The sequence below is a fragment of the Elephantulus edwardii genome, unplaced genomic scaffold, assembly GCF_000299155.1.
Source record: "Elephantulus edwardii isolate Elephantulus edwardi_28Jun2011 unplaced genomic scaffold, EleEdw1.0 scaffold00167, whole genome shotgun sequence".
Taxonomy (NCBI): domain Eukaryota; kingdom Metazoa; phylum Chordata; class Mammalia; order Macroscelidea; family Macroscelididae; genus Elephantulus; species Elephantulus edwardii.
Genome location: NW_006399917.1, coordinates 460470 through 484098, shown reverse-complemented (window position 1 = coordinate 484098; position 23629 = coordinate 460470). Strand labels below are relative to the sequence as shown.

The 23629-nt window shown below is 36.2% G+C and overlaps 1 protein-coding gene across 3 annotated transcripts in view; it reads left to right on the top strand.

Annotated features, from left to right (window-relative positions):
• Positions 1–23629, top strand: part of LOC102868295 (ubiquitin-conjugating enzyme E2 K-like) — an 80042-nt gene that overhangs the window by 40132 nt on the left and 16281 nt on the right. For 2 of the 3 annotated variants that reach the window (XM_006895398.1, XM_006895399.1), the window contains exons 2-3: positions 4283–4376; positions 9677–9735. The exons of the other annotated variant lie outside the window; for it this stretch is intronic. In XM_006895398.1, coding sequence (XP_006895460.1) covers positions 4283–4376; positions 9677–9735 — 153 coding nt within the window. The remainder of the gene's footprint in view (positions 1–4282; positions 4377–9676; positions 9736–23629) is intronic. 3 annotated transcript variants of the gene reach the window in all.

Genomic DNA, 23629 nt, shown 5'->3' with positions numbered 1-23629 from the left:
TGTTGGCTTTAGTCATCTCCCTCATTTCTGATTCCTGTCCTTGAAGTCAGTTCCTCTGACTAGGATCAAACTCTCAAAGATCTCCTTTCTTGACACTTAGCATAATAGAGAAAGCTAAACCCCTTACTGTAAGTTATGAAATAGTAGTGTCAACTGTTCAATCTTTAGAATCTCATTTCCAAAAAATTAGGAAGAGTTGAACTCATATTTATTTGCGTACTGGTGATCACATCTATATTTTAGTAACTGATTTGACTAGGAAATGAATGAATGAGAATTGTGATGAATTTGAGGAGAATTTAGAACTCTTGTTTTTTGGTCTGAAATTTGAATATGCATTTTGCATTTAAAGATACAGTCCAAAATAAGGAGAAGAGAGACAAATGTTACATTAAAATACACACACATATACATGCACAGTATTTATTGGAGGTAGAGAATCTTACTCTCCATCATCATTATTTTAAAAAGCAGCATATTCCAATATTAAAGGGTTTCTGTAGGCTCCAAGGTACTGTATGTCAAGCATTGTTTAATAAATAAATTTGCCCCTAAACTCTAGAAAGACAGAAGTATCGTCTCCATTTTAAACAGGATAAAACTGAGGCACAAAAATGCATGAAATCACATATGAGCAAGAGCCTATGGTGATGAAGGAAGAAGTTCAAGCTGCTTTGAAGGAAATAGCAAAAAATAATGCCCCCGGAATAGATGGTATATACCAATTGACATATTTCAGCTAACAGATGCTGCCCTGGATGTGCTCACCAAGTTGTGCCAAGAAATCTGGAGAACAGTCACTTGGCCAGCTGACTGGAAGAGATCTATATTTGTTCCCATTCCAAAGAACGGTGACCCAACAGAGTCTGGAAACTAGAATGATATCATTGATTTCACATGCAGGCAAGAGTCTACTGAAGATTATCCAAAAATGACTGGAACAGCACATCAGCAGAGAACTGCCAGAAGTCCAGGCTGGGTTTAGAAGGGGTCGTGGTATTAGGAATATTGTAGCTGATGTTAGATGAATTTTAGCTGAAAGGAGGGAATACCAGAAGAATGTCTATCTGTGTTTCATTGATTATGCAAAGGCGTTTGACTGTGTGGATCATAACAAACTGTGGCTGACTCTGAGAAGAATGGGAATCCCAGAACATTTGATCATGCTAATGTGAAACCTATACTTGGACCAAGAGGCAGTCGTCAGAACAGAGCAAGGAAGCACTGCATGGTTCAAAATTGGGAAAGGCATACGCAAGGGATGTGACCTGTCTCCATACCTTTTCATCCTGTATATAGGACAGATTACCTGAGAGGCTGGGCTCTATGAGGAGAAGTGTGGCGTCAGGATTGGTGGAAGATCTATTAACAATCTGCGTTATGCTGATGACACAACCCTGCTTGCTGAAACTGAGGAGGACCTGAAATGCTTGCTGCAGAGGGTCAAGGACTGCAGCCTTCAATATGGATTGAAGCTCAATGCCATGAAGACAAAGATTCTTACCACTGGACCAATTGGCAGCATCAGGATGGATGGTGAAGAGATTGAGATTGTTAACAACTTTAGTCTGCTTGGCTCCACGGTCAGCACTCTTGGCACCAGTAGCCATGAAATCAAAATACGTACTGCGATGCAAAGTCTACTGTTAGGGACCTCTCCAGAGTACTGAAGAGCAATGGTGTCTCTCTGGAGACTAAGGTGCATCTGATGCAGGCCATCGTCTCTGCAATCACTTGTTATGTATCAGAGAGTTGGACAATGACTAAGGAGGATAGAGGGAGAATTGATGCCTTTGAGCTGTGGTGCTGGAGAAGAGTATTGAATGTACCCTGGACTGCTAGGAAAACAGATTGATCCTGAAGAGGGTTAAACCAGGCTACTCCTTGGAGGCAAGGGTTCTGGGGCTTCGTCTGACATACTCTGGACATGTTGTAAGGAGCGAGAGGGCCTTGGAGAGGGTCATCATCCTTTGGAGGGTGGAAGGACGGTGCAGAAGGGGAGGACCCTCTGTGAGGTGGATTGATTCAGTGACTGGGGTAATCGGAATGGGTGTGTCAGAGGCAGTGCACTTGGTACAGGATAGAGCAGGGTTTAGGGCTGTTGTGCATAGGGTCGCTATGAGTCAAAAACGACTCGACGGCACATAACAACAACAAATGTGTAATTTCTCTAGGGAGTTCTGGTGGTTTATAGGTGAGGAGCTGCATTGCCAACTCAAAGGGATGCGATTAGAATCCACCAGCTGGTCCCTGGGAGAAAGATGGGTATTTTTTTCCTGTATGATTGTCTATCTGCAGAAACCTGCTGTGGGTTGGTTCTGACTTAAGAGTACATACAGCAACAGTAGGGTTGGTTTTGTTTTTTTTTTTTTTTCATTACAGTGATGATGATGATGATGATGATTTCTTGTGTATGATCAGATCTGACTGATACAGGAGGAGATTGCCCCTCCTTTACCAGCAGAGCATCTGGTGAATTTGAACCATATACCTCCGAGATTGCAGTGCATCTTCTTGCCACTAAGCAACCAGAGCTCCCCTTAGATGAATTTTTTTTTATATGCATATATTTAGAATTAAATTTCATGAAAATATATAATTCCAGATGTATAGAGAGTTGTGAAATACACCAGTAGTAATTGGAATTTTTAAGAATATGCAAAAGTAGATTTCTAAAAATATTTTGTTTCCATTATAAAACTATTAAATAAGAATCATGAAAGTTATATACTTTTTATATATTACATGAAAATTTGAAGTATATGTTGTTTCTGTCCCAAATACTCTGTACTAAAATTTTTTAATATAGAAAAAGAAACTGTTAACCTTCAAAACTAGGGAACAAAGAACCTTAAACCAGTAATTTTAACACTTGAATTCAGTAAGTTAGTTTAAGAAAATATGTTCAGGACCAAATAGTCGCTCTTCAAATCTTATGATACAAAACTTTAATTTCTTCGAATTGAGAATTTTTTTTAAAAAGAATTGAGGATACGTATTATGTCAGGCAAAATCTGGATTGTAACATACAAAAGTGAAAACAGTTCATGTAACAGGTTTTGATTTAAGAAACCAGGATTTCCTCTGTTAGGAGTATTAGATACTAGAAATGGTTTAAAAATTTAAATGGAGAGCTTATTTGCAGACAGGTATTTGTGAATATTCACATGAAAATAGAAAGCCCAGAGGACAGTTTTCTGCTTAGGCCACTGGTGAATATGAAAGTAGACCATGGTAGATTGTTGAAAGACTCATTTGATACTATTAAGGTGAAAGTACTTCGAGAAGTGTGTGACATACAGACGAGTAGATTTGTTGTTATTGTTAGGTACCATGAGTTTGATTCTGAAACAGTCTAATATAGATAACATTTAAAATAGAAACAAAGATATATATGCAGCTGTACTTTATGAAGTTGTGCTTTTCCTTGAAGCTAACCAAGCAGAAAAATTGAAGCAGCATTTAGAATTTTCTTTTAAAAAAATTACCTTTGAAGGTAGCTCCAGTGGTACAATTGGTTAGTGTGCAGTATTTATAAAAATAATGTATTGCCTTTGAGTTAGAACTGACTTAGCTCCTCTTTTGATTTTCCTAAGTTGCAAATGGCTCAAGAGGAGGTTGCCCATCTTTTTGTCCTGAAGCTTCTGGTGTATTTCAACTGCTAGAGGGATACTGCTTTCAGGTTATTAAGAGCACTTCTCAAGACTACTCCACCAGAGCCACCAGAAGAATATTTTACTTAGGCATTTAAACTTTGGGAAATTTCATGGGAAGAGGAATTAATTCAATACCTAGAGTTTGTACCATTTTGGTGGGTAGAGCAATGTTCTGGTTAACTTAGATTGTTATGTTTAGGTCAGATTAGAAATTATTGCCTTAATGATCATGCATTTGTTTTATATCAAGAACCAGTGCATTCTTGAGAAATAGTATAGCAGTGTTCATCTACAGATTAATATACATGGACTTAGTAGATAAAGACATCAAGTTGACTGTGACTCATAATGACGCTAAACCAGATGTTTATTTCTCTAGTGATAGTTCTGTAAAGTTAAGAAACCATCATACTGTTACTCAAAGTGGTGTTATGTCAGTGAAATTAAATTTTAATACTGTTTAAATTTTGTCATAAATATTCTTGAAAATGGTCCTTAATAAGCAGGAATGCTTATTTTCACTAATGTAAACAAGAGGGTTTTAAAAAATATTTATAGATAGTATTTTAAACTAGACTTTTTTCTTTGTTGACATAACTAATATTTATTTTCTGTTTATTTTTAAGACGAGCAAAAATCAAATTAAAGTAGATCTTGTAGATGAGAATTTTACAGAATTAAGAGGAGAAATAGCAGGACCTCCAGACACACCATATGAAGGCAAGTACTTTTTTTATGTATCAAAATAATTGTGCATATATTAGAACTTGTATAAAACATTTAAATCAGCATACTGTTCAGTGGCTGTAAACTGGACACTAATGTCATTTGGTTTAGCAGTTTTTCTTTGTTTCTGGGGTTTTTTATTGGTTATATGTCATTTATTCAGATTTTTTTTCTTCCTACATTATGTTTTATACAATCTTTCATTTGCATTGTATTTCACACATTCATATATATCTAACAGTTTATAAATAATAAATTTAGAAATTATATAGAATGGGCCTTTGTTTTATTTTTTCCATTTCTACTGGATTGGTGTTTTCCTTTTCCCTAAAATAGGTAAGACAGAGCAAGTTACAGATTAGTACTTAACAGTGTAATACATGGACTGTATCACACCTTCTACATAAAGAGAATACAGACTCTTCTATGTCCTCCATGTTATATGTAATAAACCTTGCCTTATATTTTTGATGGACAAAATGTTAAAAATACTTAATTGTGGTTTAGTGGTGAACATTTTGTAGAGCAAATTAATTTCTTGTTAAGTAATTTGTACATAGACTGTTTCATGACGTTGGTTGCTGCCCTTTATTTTGTTTTAAGAACTCTTCTTGTTTTTCATTTGGTATTTCCAGTCATAAGTTCTTTCCTTACAGACTGTATAATAAATATTCAGTTTTCTTTATTTAGAAGAGCTTTGAGTGATTGTTTAAAGACTAAAAGAAAGGAGCTTTTCAGAACTTAGGGTTTACAACCTAAGTAACTACAACTTAAGACCATGGAATAAGTGATAAGGTAGAAAGGATATTTTCTAATTAAAAAAAATTTTCTTATTAATCATATAGTAGTGAAAATTATGGTAAGTTAGGGTTTAATAACATAATCAAGTTCTTGCATATTACAGTCATTAAAACATAGTAATATCATTTATTAAACTCTTAATGAGAGCTTTATATACATTTCCTCATTCTGTCCTTGCAGCAGATCTTGTGAGGTATAAATAGTTATTAATGTTTCATAGATGAAGAAGCTTAAACTTTAGGCATCAAGTAATTTTTCTAACATAAAATAGCTGCTAAATGGCCGAGCTAGGATTTGAATCTTAACCACCTTTGGCTTCAAAGCCTAGGCTTTTAGTTAGTTAGCTTTTGATTAATTCAGAATTGACTGAATATTTAAATAGTGCCTGTGTACTTTGAATGTGATGATTCTACTGTAATGAGCTAGATATAAAAAAAATCTCAAAATTTGTATTATAGAATACTGTTTCTCTGCCATAGATGATCAATTCTTAAGTGATTTAATTGTATTATTAGTTTCATAATTCATGATATGCTCTATTGCTAGGCATTACCATTTATTTTTTCATATTTGATGAACATCTTCTATATGGCAGGCCTGGTATGGATGTTATTTTATTTATTCCTTTTGACAGTTAAGTAGAGAAAAAGACCTTTAGTTACCATATAAAAGTCAGGTGCATATCTTAATAGGAGATGTTCTGTGTAGCTGTAATGATAATTAGCTTCTTAAAGACAGGCAGTATAAATACTCTTTTTTAGGTTGTGTAGACATATTACTAGAAATATATAACATAAAAAAATATATAACATATCTGTAGTAGAGCTCTTCTAGTGATTTAATTTATGTAAACATGGCACATCCTGAGCTGAATTAGACAACTCGAATATCTTGTCTTTTTAGGTTAATAAGTAGGTGATTTTTCAAAATCTGGATGATGTACATCTCTTTGTAGGATAATCAGACTATAAAGAAACCATATTCTTTGTAAGTTGGAAACGGGTTTGGTCCTTTAAGATAGGTTTGTATTTGAGATAGAGTAAATTCTTTTCCTTCTCATAAAAGTATTAAAGATTTTTGTTTTGTTTTGTTTTTTCTTTTAATTTTATTTTATTATTTTGTGTGTGTGTATCGTCAAATCAGATCTGACTGGTTCAGGAGATTGCCCCTCCCTTTTCCAGCAGAGTATCTGGTGGATTCAACCTGATTAGCTCTGGATTGCAGTGCAGCTTCTTGCCACTAGGCCACCAGAGCTCCCTAAAAGATTTTTTTATTTTGTTTAAGAAAAGTACCAAAGATGCTTTACTTTTAAATTTGAGCATGAGTGAGATATTTGCTGATAATTATTGTAAGGCTTTTCCTAATTTTTGGAGTTGACCTTTTTTTTTTTTTAATTAATTTTAGTTAAAGTTTGCAGAGACTTTGGATTTCCATTCATTCATTGTTGTACTCTTCTCCCTGCCCAACCTCTCCCCTAGTTCGCTCTTCTCTTTGAAAAGAAAAGAAAAATTCTTTCATTGTTATACGACCCTTCTCCCCCAAGTCCACTCCACTATGCAGCCTTCGTTCTGGACTCCTGTCTTCACAGTAATAGCTAATCACATATCTCTTTTAAACAGTTCTCTCCCTCATAATTTATCCCATCTTAAATAATACAGAATTTATCCTAAGTTTCCCCCAACCGCTATGTCAGTCACTGTTTTACAACAGTGACCCTATGCAGTATTTGTCCTTTTGTGACTGAGATAATGTCCTGCGGGGTCACCCATTTTGAATATTGCATTAGTTCCTTGTTTTAGAATTGACTTTTTAAAAAACCCACCTAACAACACAATCTCCAAACCTTAAAAACGAAGATATAATTTGCTAAAATAGATTATATTTAATCAGATTGAAAAACAGAGTATCAGTGAAAATACAGCTGTGTTACTCATAGTGCTTTACTCAGTATTCTAAGCTTCAGTGCTTTAATAGTTAAGAAGCAATGAAAAGCTTTTTCTGAGACTTTTTACCTTCAGCTCCTCAACCTTTCTTTACTAAGAGTACTTCTACATTTATGGGATCTTTGTTGATATTTAAAATAAAACCTAGCTATTTCAATTTTTAATTAATGTTAAAAAATTTAAAATTATAGGGGGCTTAGTGGCAAGAAGCTGCACTGCAATCCTAGAGATATGCTGTTCAAATCCACCGGATGCTCTGCTGGAGAAGGAGGGGCAAATCTCCTCCTGTACCAGTCAGATCTGATTTGACAGTACACACACACAAAAATAATAATAAAAGAAAATTATAAAGTGTTAATATTACAAGCTGCTTTTCAGTAAGTACATATTTTATTGTGATAGTTGCTATAATATTAATATAGTCGTTATCACAGGATTTCTGTGGCAGTTACGTTGCCATCATATTTTAACAAATAATGCTTTGTATAAAGCAATAATGGTTATATACTGAAAACTGTTAAGTAATAATGCAAGACAGTATTTAAATAGCATATGGAGTAGAAATAGAAGCTTGGAGACTCTGTAGCCCAGTATCATTTATGTTACTTATTTGAAACTTTGTATAAAAGGTTAAAGAGAAAATAATCTAGCATTTAATCAGAATAAAATGGAAATCTTAGAAAAGAAAATCAGAGATTCAGTATTACTCAGGTCACATTTATTGTGCTTATATTTTAGGGTAGCAGAGCTAATTCTGAGAATAAATAGTAGTTTCTGTATTTACAGATTATCTCGGGGCCCTTTTGTTACCTGGTTCTCCTCCTCTTTTTTTTCTTTTTAAATTTGGGTTTTGGTGTTTGATTTTTTGGTTTTGTTTGGAGTTTTATTTTGCTGAGACTTGTGCTTAACTGCTGTTTTATACTCTGTGGTTCAGGCATCAAATTCAGTTCATTCATCAGTACTGCAGGACTTTATTGGAACAGATAGAGTCTTAAAGAAAGTTGTCCTGAGTAAAAGATCTTTTATATTTTGCTCTCAGATCTACATTCATTAAAGGAGCAAAAAGTTTTGAGAGATTTTAGTCTGCTTAGGAAACTCTGATCCCCTTTTCTAAAACCAGACTCTGGAATTTGAGTAAAAAAAAAAATGTATTTGCTATTTTTATTATCTTTTACTTTTTATTATATATACTTAATATATAGGCAAAAGATGAATGTTATAATGCATATTCTCCCCATACTCATCACTCAGCTGTTTTATTTTCTTTAATCTATTCCTAAGCTTTTTTGGGGGGGGGGCCTCTTTTGAAGTAAACCATGGAAATAATTTTATCTGTCAGTATTTTTGTAGCACAGTTAAATTTACTATGTTTTGTAATCATGAGTACTTTTTACTCATCATTATTGACACTGAGTTAGAGCAACTCATAGCTGATCCTCCTTTGGGTTTCTGAGGCTGTCAATTGTATGAGAGTAGATTGCTCATCTTTCTCCCACAGAAATGGTGAATTCAGACTGCCAGAGAGGCTTGGCCTTTGGATTAGCAATGCAGTTCCCTATAGTCAAGGTCCTCAGAGCTCCTTTGTCCATGTTAATGAGTCAAAAATTCTTATATGTGGAAGATTTCTTCAAGTTGGGAATTCAGTTCAGCTTCTTATCCAGTTTAAAACTAATCCAGTTCAGCATTTCCTGAGAACTTATTGTCATCCATGTCAGTAACCAATTTATGAGAAGCTATATAAACTTTTTTAGGATATTTATTTAGCTGCTAGTTGTTTAAGATCATTTCACACCCAGAGTTTTGCCTGCCTTTTTAAAGTTTTATGTTTTGTTTAGCCATTTAAAATACTTTTTTTTTCTTCATACTGGTCTCTCGTCTTGTTTTCGTTATGTGTGTATATATATAAAATTTTCTTAATTTTAACATGAAATGCTTACATATTTAGAATAGAAGGCAAAAGACTAGGACAATTTTGCATTTGAAAGATTTGAGTTTTTTCACTTTTTGGGCTAATCCATGTTCTTTGCCTCTCGGTACCATCTATGCCTTTATACTACCTTGCTGCCTTTCTCTAGCCTCCTCCCTTTTTTCTAATTTTCCTCTTACATAGTAACTTTTTTTTTTAAATATATACCATCAAATTGGATCTGACTGGTACAGGAGGAGATTGGCCCTTTAGCAGAGTATTTGTTGGATTCAAATAGCATAACTCTGGGATTGCAGTGTAGCTTCTTGCCAGTAGGTCACCAGAGCTCCCCTTACAGAATAACTCTTAAGAGGACTGGCTAGAGAAAACAAAGGGAGATGATTTTAACAGAGTCGCACTAAATCATTGTATTGATGAATACTTTAGCGTTGGGGTGTCTACAAATTTGATGTTTTCACATTATCTATATGAAATGGGTATTTGTATGCTTCGATAACTTTGGATTTCAACTCTAAAACAGATTTAAATACAAAATATACTTGTTTTCAAAAGTTCTGTCAGTATTTGGCATTATATATTTGAGGTGAACAGCATTCTTAACTTTGTTTTCCCCCATTTTTTAGGAGGAAGATACCAACTAGAGATAAAAATACCAGAAACATATCCATTTAATCCCCCTAAGGTATTGTAAGCCTATTTTTGTGCATGAACTTGGAAAATACATTACATTAAGCAAGCTTTTACTCTAAGAGAAGCCAGAAATGGGTCTGGACAAGCATAGATTATATATTTTGAAATTATTTAAAATATTTTAGGTATGGGAAAAACGTGTTGTGTTCCTGTGCTTGAAGAACCTTAGACAAATACAGAGAGGTTCTTAACTGGTCTGAGAAAACGTACAGAAAACGTGGATTCTTCACATTAACAATAATTATTGGCATACAGAGTTTTAGAACATAGAGCAATAAGCAAGACTGCTACTGTTCATTCTTTTATGGAACTCAGATTTTAGTAGGAAAAAAATTTGAACAAGTAATTATAACTGAATTAAAGTTTTAAAGGGAAATGGAGTGCTCTTGTGTGTCCTATGTAACAGGGAGACCTAAACTTAACTGTTGTGACTGAACAGCATCCTTTGTATCTTTTCTGCTTCTATTGTCGCTTTTATACATTCAACTTTATTACCTTTTGATTTGCCTATTATTTAGTCTGCCATCATCTTAATTACTTCTACTTGTTCTTTACACTGTGTTTTACAAATAGTACAGTTCTTAGCTTGCTTTTTTTTCTTTTCTGTTAATAAAGTAGAAAGTTTGTTGTTTGGCATTTAAAACTTATTATATTCCACTTACCTTCTGTCCTCACCTGTAGGATGAGTTCCATTAAAAACCTAAGTTACTTGATACATACTTTGTTTTTTGTTAGGTGCTTTTTTTAAAAAAAAAATATTCATTTCAGTGGAAGTTTACAGAGACTTTGGATTTCCATTCATTCATTGTTGCACTTTTCTCCCTGCCCACCTCTCCCCCCAGTACACTCTTCTCTTTGAAAAGTAAAAGAAAAATTCTTCCATTGTTTTACAATCCCTCCCCCTAGGTCCACGCCACTATTCTGACTTCATTCTGGACTCCTGTCATGACAAAAATACCTAATCACATATCCCTTTCAAACAGTTCTCTCCCTTATCTATTGCAATGCAGTATACATTATTTAACCCATTTTTCTCAATTGCCCCTCCCCCCCAACTCCAGTGTCAGTCCTGTTTTACAACAGTGGCACTGTGCAGTATTTGTCCTTTTGTGACTGAGATATTTCACTCAGCAGGGTTACCCATTTTGAACAATACTGCATGAGTTTTTCAAATCAGCTTAGTATTCCATTTTGTGAATATACCACAGCTTCTCTATCCATTAATTTATTGATGGGCACTTAGGTTGTTTCCAACTTGTGAACAAAGCCGTGATAGACATGGGTGTGCATCTATCTGCTTAGATGTCAGTTATGATCTCTTTGGGGTATATTCCCAGTAGTGAAACTGCTGGGTCAAATGGTATCTCTATTTGCAACATTTTGAGAAAGTGCCATGCCGCCTTCCACAATGGTTGCACCATTATACACTTCCATCAACAGTAAATAAGAATTCCAGTTTCTCTACAACCTTGCCAGCATTTGTGGCTTACTGTTCTATTAAGTTTTGCTATTCTTCCTGGGGTGAGATGGTATCTCATAGTTGTTTTGATTTACATCTCTCTTAGAACTAGGGATTTTGAACATTTCTTCATGTCCTTGTTGGCCATCTGAATGTCTTCTTTGGTGTGAAGTGTCTGTTCATATCCTGTGCCCATTTTTCAATTGGGTTGTTTATCTTGCTGTGGTACTCAAGTTTGGGGGGTGTGTGTGTGTGTGTGTGTGTGTGTGTGTGTGTTTTAAATTAATTTTAATGAACATCTACAGAGATTTTGGAATTCCATTCATTCATTGTTGCACTTTTCTCCCCGCCCCCCCCCTTCGCTCCTTTCCTTTAAAAGCAAAAGAAAAATGCCTTCATTGATACACAATCCTCCCGCACACCCCCACCCCCACCCCGAGTATACTCCACTCTGCAACCCTCATTCCGGACTTTCATGATAATCACAATGCCCTAAAATATATTACTTTTAAACTATTCTCGCCCTCATCGGTTTCAGTGCAGGTACTCAAGTATTTTATAAATTCTAGATATAAGTCCCTTATCTGACATTACCAAAAACTTTTTCCCAATCTGTGGCTTCCCTTTTTACACTGTTGAAGTTTTTAGAGGTGCATAGGGATTTAATTCTTAGAAGGTCCCATTCATCTATTTTATCTTCTCCTTATTATAGATTTTCCAGGATACTTGGAATACTGTTTATGTTGTGGATTAGAACTTCTAGAGTTCTTCCAGGCTTTTCCTTAATGAAGTTTATAGTCCTTGGTTTTAGTCCTAGGTCCATGATCCACCTAGAGTTGCTTTTTGTATATGGAGTGAGGTGTGGATCTTGCTTGAATCTTCTGCAGATAGTTTTCTAATTTTGCCAACATCATTTGTTAAAAAGTTTGTTGTTTCCCCACTTAACTGATTTTATCTCCTTGGCAAAAACAGTAGACCATAGGTAGATAGGCTGATTTCTGGGTTCTCAGTTCTAGTCCATTGACCTGTGTGTCTGTCATTGTATCAGTACCATGCTGTCTTAACCACCACGGCTGTGTAGTAGGATTTTAAATCAGTGAATGAGATACCTCCTACCTTTTTTCCTATTTTTAAGGAGTGCTTTGCTTATTTGGGTGTTGGGTGCTCTCTAATCAGCTCAGCTCAAAGCAACCCCGTGCACAGTGGAACAAAACACTGCCCCATCCTCCCAGTTGCTACTATGCTTCAGCCTCTGCTTGGGGCCCACTGTGTAAGTTTGTCTGCTTGAAGCTCTTCTTTTCCTCTGCTCAGTCCCTCTCTTTTCTCCCCACCTAAACAAAGTCTGATGTCTTTTTCCAGAAACTGATTTCTCCTAAAGTATAGGAAACGAAGATTTGTCATCTTTGCTTCTTAGAAGCATGTTGACTGCTTGCCATTTATAAATGATTATTCCATGCTTGTCTGTAATTTTTTTTTCTTGAGCCTTTGGCCCATGTTCCATCCATATAGTAAAAAGTTTTAGTTTTTGTTTATAGTTTATGTAACATTAACACCTTTTTCCATTAACCCATATCTGTCAGATTATTTCCCTCTACCCTCTTAGCAGCATTTTACATAGTTTATGTAGTACCAAAAATGTAGTACTGACACATATTATTTTGAGTATGTATTTTTCATTAGCTTTTAAGCTCTAGAAGTCTAATAGAATTCCTTAAATGATGACATCTGTGTGTATCCTGTAGTTTTTTAGCAGAGATATTCTAGCATTCGTTCTGAAAATCTGTCAGAATTCATTCCATTTACTGGTTGTTTACATAAAAGAACAGAGATAATAACACAAGCACCAAGAGAATTTGCATCACCTACCAGTTTGGGATGCTTGTTGTTCAGTTACTTCTGCACATTTATTTTCTGATAAACCTGGTTGAGTTTTTGGTTGGTTGGACTCTTCCTCTACTAACTTGTAAAAATAGTTTATATATGTTGTAGAAACTTGTGGAAATTATATAGTAAAGTATAAAGAAGGGGAGGAGGAATTCAGTTACTGTGACTTAGTGATTGAGCTCTGATTTTGTACCTGTAACTTAATGTTCTAGATAATTTTCAAATTTATTCTGTTAAGTTGTTATGCCTTCCATAGAATGAATAAATTGACTTTCAGAATGCTGTACATGTAGAGTTCATTATTTTTTTTGAGCATACGCTTTTTTTTATGAGTCATTATTGCACATTTTCTTCCCTGCTTTCCCTTCCTAAGCCCACCTTGCAATGCACCCTTGTTCCTGATTGTTTTTATAGATATAATGCCTAATCATATATTCCTTTCTGACCGTTTTCTCCCTCCTTCGTTCTAATGCAGTGTTCATTCTGTATCCACTCTTCACATTTTCTCCTTCCTATTTTATATCAGCAGTGTTATGAGTTCATTAAGTAAAGACTTTCAATTATTTACAGTTAAGGATGACATTTTTTCCTTAAAAAAATGAAACTTTTTTTAATAGAAATGAGATGGAAGAAAGAACTCCAGAAGAATTGTTCTCAACCATAAAATCGTTACTATGAAATAATGATAGTAGCTATTGTCACTTGTTTTGTCATAAGAATGTTGGAATTTTTCCCTCAGACTTTTTTCCTAACTTTAATAAGTTGGGGGGTAGGGGTGGTGGTGGTGGTGGTGATGGTTATGTGCTGTTGAGTTGCCTGCGACCCATAGCGACCCTATGTACAACAGCTCTGAACCTTGCCCTGTCCTGAGCCAGTCTCACTAATTCTGACACACCAACCTCTATTGCCCCAGTTACTGTTTCAGTCCAACTCATCTGGGCTCTTCCTCTCCTGTGCGGATGTCCCTCCACCTTTCCAGGTGTGATGTCCTTCTTTAAGGAATGGTCTCTCCAGGCCACATAACCAAAGTATGTGAGACAGAGCTTCAAAATCTTTGCCTCCAACGAGAAACTTGGTTTCACCCTCTTCAAGACAGACATGTTTGTTCTCCTAGTGGTCCATGGTATTTTCAGTACACTTTTCTAGCACCACAACTCAACATCAATAATTCTTCTGTCATTCTCAGTCATTGTCCAGCTCTCTGATGCATAGCATGTACCTGCAAAGACCATGGCCTGGAGTGGGCTCACTTTAGTCTCTAGACCGACATCATTGCTCCTCAGCAGTCTGGAGAGCTCCCTGACAGCATATTTTCCCAGTGTAATTCGTCTTTTGATGTCCTGACTGTTGGTGTTAAGAGTGTTGATTGTGAAGCCGAGCAAGCTGTAATTGTTAACAACCTTAATCTCTTCTCCATCTAACATAAACTAGGGTACTGAGCCTTAAAGGTTCAAAGGTTAAATAGAACTCAGATCACTCCTATGAAACATTTCTCCAAATTGTTAGTATCTCTGGAATAGTTAGAGCTACTTTAAAAAAAATCCATCTACATAGTCTGTAGTGAGTTGCTAACCAAAAGGCCATGCACCCTTGGTTAGTTCAGATCCACTAGTAACTTTGAGGGAGGAAAATGGGCACCTTCTTCCCATTAGGATTTTATAGCCTTAGAAACCTGAAGAAGCGTCCCTTTGAGTTAGAACCTATCAAGAGCAGTTTTTATTGCTCTGCTTACCGAGTTTGTATATGTTGTTTTTACACTGGACCTTTCCCATTTCCTTTACCTACCCCCTCCTTCTACCCTTCAAATTGTGCAACCCTATGATTATCCCTCACCCATCTTCCCCCTCTGCTCTTACCCTCACCCCCCCCTTGCGTCTTCCTACACGTTTTACAAGTTATCTTTTTATTTCTACAGTAATGGTCTTATATGGTATTGTCCTTATTGGACTGAGTTAGTTCACTTAGCATAACCCTCTCTAGTCCCTCTCAGGTTCCATAGTTATTTTCAAAATCATTGTTTCTGCGTGTTGCATAGTATTCACTTGTGTGAATGTCCATAATTTCTCAATCCATTTGATTGTGGTCAGAGATTTGGACATTTTTCATGTTCTTGTGATGGTGAATAACACTGGTGTGAAAATTAGTGTACAGATCTTCTTTTGTGCCTCAGTTCCAGTTCTCTTGAGGTTTGTTCCATTTTTGGGGGATACACCGAACTGCCTTCCAGAGTGGTTGTACCATTTTACAATCCCACCACCATTGTATGAGAGTTCCTATGTCTCCATATCCTCTCCATTTATTGCTTGATGTCCTGTTAAACTTTGCCACTGCTACTGAAGTAAGATGATATCTCATTGTTATTTTGATTTGCATCTCTCTTATTGCCAGTTATTTTAAGCATTTTTTCAGGTGTCTTTTGGCCAACTGAATATCATCCTCTGTGAAAATTCTTTCGATGTCTTTTGCCCATTTTGTAATTGTGTTCTCAGTCTTTTTCTTGTGGAAGCCCTGTAGGAGGATTCTGTAAAATTTTGATGTGAGACCCTTACCACAAATGGTATTGCCAAATATTTTTTTCCAGTCTGTAGATTTTCTTTTCACTCTGTTGGAAAATATTTCTGATGTGCACAGGGATTTGATCTTTAAAAGGTCCCATTCATGAGTTTTATCCTCTAGAGTGTGCATTTCTCCCTGAGGTTGTCAGTCTCTGTATAGCATAAACTAGGCTGTCTAAGCTTGATCCCAGTTTGTCTCTGATGAATTAATTTTATGGTTTTGGGCTTTGCTCCCATGTCTCTGATCCACCTTCAGTTGATTTTTTTGTGTGGTGTGAGATCTGGATCCTGTTTCATCTTTCTGAAGGTAGTAGTCCAGTTGTGCCAGCACCATTTGGGTTTTTTGGTTGGCTTTATCGTCTTTTTTTTTTTTTTTTTTACACCATTTGTTAAAGAGGTTGTCATTTCCTCGTTTGATAGGTCTTTATTTCCTTGTTGAATATCAGTTGACCATAGATAGATGGGTCCATTTCTGGGTTCTCAATTCCATTTCATTGGTTTATGTGCCTGTCATTGTACCAGTACCTTAGCAGCAGTGAATTTTAAGTAAGCATATCACAATTTAATTGGCAGAAGTATTGGGAGGTATTTTGGGGTGTGAGTTTGTTTTTTCAGTTTCCTTCTAGAGTAGATAAAAGTCTCTTTAGATAGTTGATATGATTCAGGAAAATAAAATACTTAGGTTAACCAGTGCTACCACTTTAAAAAATTGTGATAAGAGAGGGTTTAGATGTGGTGTTCATAGGGCTGCTATGAGTCATACTCCACAATATCTAACAACCACCACCACTTTTAAGATGCCCTTCCTAAAATAGTCTTTTGGCAGTCCTCCAATGTCATTTTATAATAACTTTGACACAAATTTCTTCTGTAAATTGGAACTCTTAGACTTTGCCTAGTGAGACTGTAAAATGGTAGTCACAATGAGAAACACTCGTCAGAATGGGAAAGAGTTACCCTGTGATTTGGAGATCTCTGGTGGCGTAGCGGTAAGGAGCTACACTTGCTATTACAAATGTAGGTGATTTAAATCTACCAGCTACTTCGTAGGAGAAGAATGGGTGGTTGTTGTTGTTGTTCTTATGTGCCGTCGAGTCGCCTGCAACTCATAGCGACCCTATGTACAACAGCCCTAAACTCCGCTCTGTCCTGTGCCAATCGCACTGTCTCTGACACCCCCATCCCAATTATCCCAGTCACTGAATCAATCCACCTCATAGAGGGCCTTCCTCTCCTGCGCCGTCCCTCCACCCTCCCAAGCATGATGTCCCTCTCCAAGGACCGGTCTCTCCTCACTACATGTCCGAAGTAAGTTAGACGGAGCCTCAGAATCCTTGCCTCCAAGGAGCCACCCGGTTTAACCCTCTCCAGGACAAATCTATTTGTTTTCCTAGCAGTCCATGGTATTCTCAGTACTCTTCTCCAGCACCACAGCTCAAAGGCATCAGTTCTCCTTCTAGTTACCCCAATCAGTGAGATTTACTGCCACTCAGAGCCTCCTGGAGGGACAGCTTTGAATGGGTTTCAACTTGATGGTAAACAACAACCCAAAAGAAATTAAAGTATATCTATCTAAGAATGTATTCATGAATGGCCATACTAGTACTGTTTATAGTAATTCACAATGGCAACAGTCAAAATACTCATAAAACTGATGGATAAATAAAAATTATTTCATTATTAAAAAAAAGTATTGGTAAGTTGCTACAACATGTATGTTGTTGATTGCTGTTGAGTCAAGCAACCCTGTGAACAAAAGACCTGAAACCTTTCTATAACTGTCATTTCTCAAAGTTCATAGAGTTTCCAGAGGCATGTTGTTTAGGAAGTGGATGCCACTCCTGCTTCCAAACATGTATGGACAACATGTGTGAGTCTGGAAAATATGCTAAGTAAGAGAACCTTGGAACAAAACGCCACATATTATATTGCTCAGTTTATAAGAAACATCATAGGCAAAACTATAAAAACAGAATAGTGGTTCCTTTAGGACTGAGAGTGGAAGTGGGAGGTATGGAGAGTGACTTTTGTTTGGGACAAGGTTTCTTTTTGAGATGATGAAAATGTTCTAAATGATAATTGTAGTGATAGTTGCAGAACTTAAAGTACACTTTAAATCAGTGGATTTTAACTCACTACAGCTTTTAATTGTATTGCTCCATAGTCACGAATTACTCCTCAGTGATGAGCTAGCATGTTTTGGTGCTTATACATGTTTTCTTAAGTTCTTGGAAAAAAAAATTTTTAATAATGTTAGTGAATATTTACAGAGATTTTGGATTTCCATTCATTCATTGTGAAAAATATTTTTAAAATCCTTCAAAATGCATTATTAATACTTCATGTGCTTAGACATCAGAAAAAACTTTAAAATCAGTCTTAAAAAACTGATAACAATTAAAACATAGTTTAATAGTTTGTACTTGTAGTGTTCAGTGATATTGATTATATTCTTTGAGTTGCACAGCCTTTCTAACCTTTTCTCCCCCTGCTAAATTTTCCCTTCTTTATTTTCATAAACTCAGTGCTCCCTTAGGTCCTATGTTGTCAGTTTCTGAAAAGAGCATAGGATGATCAAAGCAGATCTTTTTATTTATTTATTTATTTTTAATTTTTTAAACTAGTTCGATTAAATTACTCTCCAGTTTTAAGACAACTTCAGAAGATGTTTTTGGTTGAATGTTTAAAGATTATCACGGATCAAGAGTCTTTAATTAGTTCATGTAAACATCGTAGCTCTGGAAAAATCTGTGCAGTCACTAAGAATTTTTATCAGTCTACTTACTTTGTTTTCTTTTATAAAATGAATTTTATAAAATGAATTCCAAGATTAAGAGCTGTTAAGAGAGAGTTTGCACGGAGGTCTACTTAGAGTCAAACCTGTATATTACTGCCTCATCCTTTGCTATAAGGCAACACAGATTTCGCTCCCTTTGACTTTAGCTAATTACTTGTAGTAGGAATATAGGGTTTTAAATATGGTATGCTTCCCACTTGGACATGTTCTAAGGAGAGACAGGTCCTTGGAGAGGGAAATCATGCTTGGTAGGGTGGAGGGCCAGTGCAGGAGGGGAAGACCCTCTATGAGGTGGATTGATTTAGTGACTGGGGTAATCGGGATGGGTTTGTCAGAGGCAATGTGATTGGCACAGGATAGAGCAGGGTTTAGGGCTGTTGTACATAGGGTCACTATGAGTTGCAAACAACTTGACGGCACATAACAACAACAACATGCTTCCCACTTAAGATACTAAACTATTGTGGTAAATGTTAATGCTTAAGATATGGTTTATGTGTTTAATAAAGAGAGATCTTGTGGCCTGTGCAGAAGGAGTCATGCTGCCAAACCAAAGGCAAGTAGTTCAAAACCACCTGTTCCATGGGAGAAGACAGGTGCTCTTTTCTTATGTGGTTTAAAGCCTCTGCAAACTCACTGGAGGGTCAGCTGTGAATTGATTCTATCTCAGTGGCACATAACAACCACAGTGTTTCTCATAAATATGTTTTGAGTTTTCACTGATTGGTAAAATAAAATAGCAGATGTGTAATTCTCTATCTGTTCAAAGTATTTAATATGTAAATCCAGGTTTATATTAGGCATTTTGAAGTAAAAAATAGAGGTTAGTTCCCTAAAAAGTTAAAATTTGAAAAAAATTGAAAATGTGTATCTTTGTTGTTGTGTACCGTCAAGTTGAATTCAACTGGCACTGGAGGAGAGTAAACCTTCTTCTCCAGTGGAGCATCTAGTGGATTTGAACCGTGCACCTTTGCGATTGCAACACAGCTTCTTGCCAATAGGCCACCAGAGTTCCCTTACGTTTATTTTTAAATATAATGGCTACAGATTATTTTTTGTTCAATATTCTGCAACAAATTACTAATCAGAAAGAAGGAGATTTACTTCTAGACAGTAAGTATTTTAGAGTCAGGTGGATTAAGTACAGAAGGACTTTGACTCAGTGTATGTTGTTGTTGTTAAGTGCCGTTGAGTCATAGGGAACTCATAGCAACCCTATAAATGAAAGTCCTCAACACTTGCGTGGTTGACTTTCATCCTTTCTCCAGGATCACTGAGTTTCCGTGTGAACTATATTTATTAGTAGGATTGATAATTTGTTCCTTTTCCTTGATGTTATATACATGCCTATACATGTTATATACAAAAGAACCAGTTTTAATAAGTACCTGCATGCGTGCATTTTAAAAATAAATAAGTATTTTCTTTTATCTGAAGAAGTTACAACGGGCTCATTATTAAATTCTGAGCTTTAAACTGTAATATCATGATGTAAATAAAAATTCATATTATCTACCATGAAGTAAGAACTAAAGTAGCTGTTAAAGAGTAAATGATAGGATGCATTCTTTAGGAAGGAATATGCTTACTGATAATGATCTCCAGTGTACAACATTAAAATAGTCTCCATCAGTTCTGTTACAGAAATTGAATGTTTTCCTGTATGAATGATATTTAAAATTATTTTATTCATGGAGCATGCCCTAAAGCTCTGAATGTTCTGAAATTATTCAGATAAGTGCTAAGAGACTTGAATTTTTACTACTACAAGTTTTAGTATAGTAAGCTTCTCATATTGTTTCATAATCAGTAATTTATAGCTCATATTCATCATAATAAATGTCATTTTTCACTTTCAGTGCTTCATCTTAATGGGGATCATAAAATTTATATTGGTGTAGATTTATAAAAAAAAATTCTACGATACATGTGGATATGAATTTGTGACATTAAAGTATGAGGAAAGTAGGAAAACAGGTGAAGTCTATGCTAATGAAAACCTTAAAAACTTATACTTGAACCAAGAGGCAGTCAGTCCAACACTGCATGGTTCAAAATTGGGAAAGGTGTACTCCAGGGATGTGTCCTGTCTCCATTTCAACCTGTATGCAGAACAGATCATCCGGGAGGCTGGGCTCTATGAGGAGAAAATTTAGCATCAGGATTGGTGGAAGATCTGTCAACAATCTGTGTTACGCAGATGACACAACCCTGCTTGCTGAAACTGAGGACCTGAAGCGCTTGCTGCTGAGGGTCAGGGACTGCAGCCTTCAATATGAATTGAGGCTCAATGTCAAGAAGACAAAGATTCTCACCACTGGACCCATTGGCAGCATCAGGATGGATGATGAAGAGATTGAGATTGTTCACAGCTTTAGTCGGCTTGGCTCCACAATCAACACTCTTGGCACCAGCAGCCAGGAAATTAAAAGACATATTGCCATGGTAAAGTCTGCTGTAGACCTCTCTAAGGTACTGAAGAGCAACAGTGTGTCTGTGGAGACTAAGGTGTGTCTGGTACAGGCCATGGTCTTTGCAATCACTTGTTATTCATCAGAGAGCTGGGAGGATAGAAGGAAAATTGATGCTTTTGAGCTTTGGTGTTGGAGAAGAGTGTTGAGAGTACCATGGACTCTTACGAAAACAAACAAATTCATCCAGGAGAGGGTTAAACCTAGCTGCTCCTTAGAGGCAAGAATTCTGAGTCTTCATCTGACATACTTTGGACATGTTGTAAGGAGAGACCAGTCCTTGGAGAAGGACATCATGCTTGGGAGGTGGAGGGACAGCACAGGAGGGGAAGGCCCTCTGGGAGGTGGATTGATTTGGTGACTGGGGTAATCTGGATGAGTGTGTCGGAGACAATGAGATTTGCACAGGACAGAGCAGAGTTCAGGGCTGTTGTACATAGGGTCGCTATGAGTCGCAAGTGACTCGATGGCACGTAACAACAATGATTGAGAAAAAGAAGAAAGTAACACAAACAATGTCGCTGTTAAGTGCTGTTCCATCTCTTACTGACCCTATGTACAGTGTAAGGAAACATTGCTTGGGCCTGGACTTAATTAAGCGAGCCTCCTAGTCCAACCATTGTGTCAATCCATCATTGAAGATCTTTCTCTTGTCCAATGACCAAGTGTGATGTCCTTCAGGATATTGTCCCCTCCGGATTGTTCTGCCTGCATTTTATCCAAGATAGATTTCTTTCTTGACATTTCATTGTCTTATCTTCACCAACATTACAATTCAGATCCGTTCTTACATTTTCCTTAGTCATTGTCCAATCTTTATAGGTATATGAGGCAATTTAAAAATACAGTGACTTATATTAACTACACTTTACGGATGTCAGTTCAAAATGGCATCGTTACTCTTTAGTACTTTAAAAGAGATCCTTTGCAGCAGGTTTTCCCAGTATAATAAACATTCTTCAGTTTCTCAACTGCTGCTTTCATGGGCACTGATTGTGGACCCAAGTAAAATTAAATCCTTGACAACTTTCACATTTTCTCTCTTTAAAAATGATGATGCTGATTGGATGCCAATTGTGTGGATTTTTGTTTTCTTTGTATTGAGATTGATCTTCATTAATAAATGCTGTAGGTCTTTGTAATTTTTTCTGCAAGCAAGTTTCATCTGTATTTGTAGATTTTACATTCAGTTTCTCACATTATTTACTTACCAAAAGATTACATGGCTGTGATATAATAATACAACCTTTTAATATCTTTCTTCATTTTAAACCATGCAGTATCTCCTTGTTCTGTTTGTATGACTACTTCTTGATATCTGTACAGGTTCTGCACAAGCACAGTTAATGATTCTGAAATGACTACTTTCACACTCTTATGTCTGATTTGTTATGATCCACATGGTCAAATGCCTATACCGTCAGTTAAAATACAAGTAAACATCTTGCTGTTCTTTTCTACTTTTGACCTAAAACTACAGAAAGAATTGTTAATGAAACAATTATGTATATCTGTTCTGATTGATAATGGAACATTTTCTTAACAATTTCTTTATTGAATCGTTTACAAATTTAGAAATACTTGTAATCTAACTGTAGACTATCATATAAAGTAATCTTTCATATCATTCCTGCTCATGCTATTTCCTTGGTTCTGCATATGTGTGTTTGTTTTCATGCTTAGTCTACAGAGCATCTTGCATTGAAGTTCTTTATTTGAAAAGCAAGACATAATTCACATATGCTCAGATCATTTGCCCAGCATAACCTTTTTCTTAAAAGCTTAGAAAATGTTGAAATTTTTGTTCTGAAATTACAGAAGCTTGTGAATTCCTTAAATTACTACATTGTTTCCCTATGCTTTGAACTCAACCAGTGGCATATAATAAGGTGTGAATGTTATCTGTGGTTATATCACTTGTGAAGAAATGTTTATTGTGTTTCATGTAAGCTGTCATTATATGCATGTTTCCTTTTCTCTGCACTGCATTTGCAAATTTGTCATAATGTTAACTGCATATTTATTGTTAGACACTTCTTGTTGCTGGAGATATTCCAGTAAACATGTAGATAGAATCCCTTTCCAGTAGGACCAGACAGATAAGAAAGTGCTTAAAGAGCAACAAATGCTGGTGAAGTTGTGGAGAAACTGGAGCCCTTATTTACAGTTGGTGGGAGTGTAAAATGGTGCAACCACTGTGGAAGGTGGTATGGCGCTTTCTCAAAAAGTTGCAAATAGAGATACCATTTGACCCAGTAATTCCACTACTGGGAATATATTCCAAAGAGACCATAACTGACATCCAAGCAGATATATGCATACCCATGTTTATCGCAGCTCTGTTCACAGTAGCAAAGAGTTGGAAACAACCCAGGTGCCCACCAAAAAACGAATGGATAGAGAAGCTGTGGTATATTCACACAAAGGAATACTACGCTTCATTGAAAAACAAGGAACTCATGCAATATTATTCAAAATGGGTGAGCCTGGAGGACATTATGCTGAGTGAAATATCTCAGTCGCAAAAGGACAATATTACATGACCACTGTTGTAAAATGGGACTGATATATGGTTGGGGTAAGACTGAGAAAAACTGGATAAATTGTGTATACTGCATTGAAACAGATGAGAGAGTGAATAATTTAAAAGCTATGTGTGATAGGGTATTATGGTTATCACAAGAGTGCACAATTAAGGTTGCATAGTGGAATGTACTTGG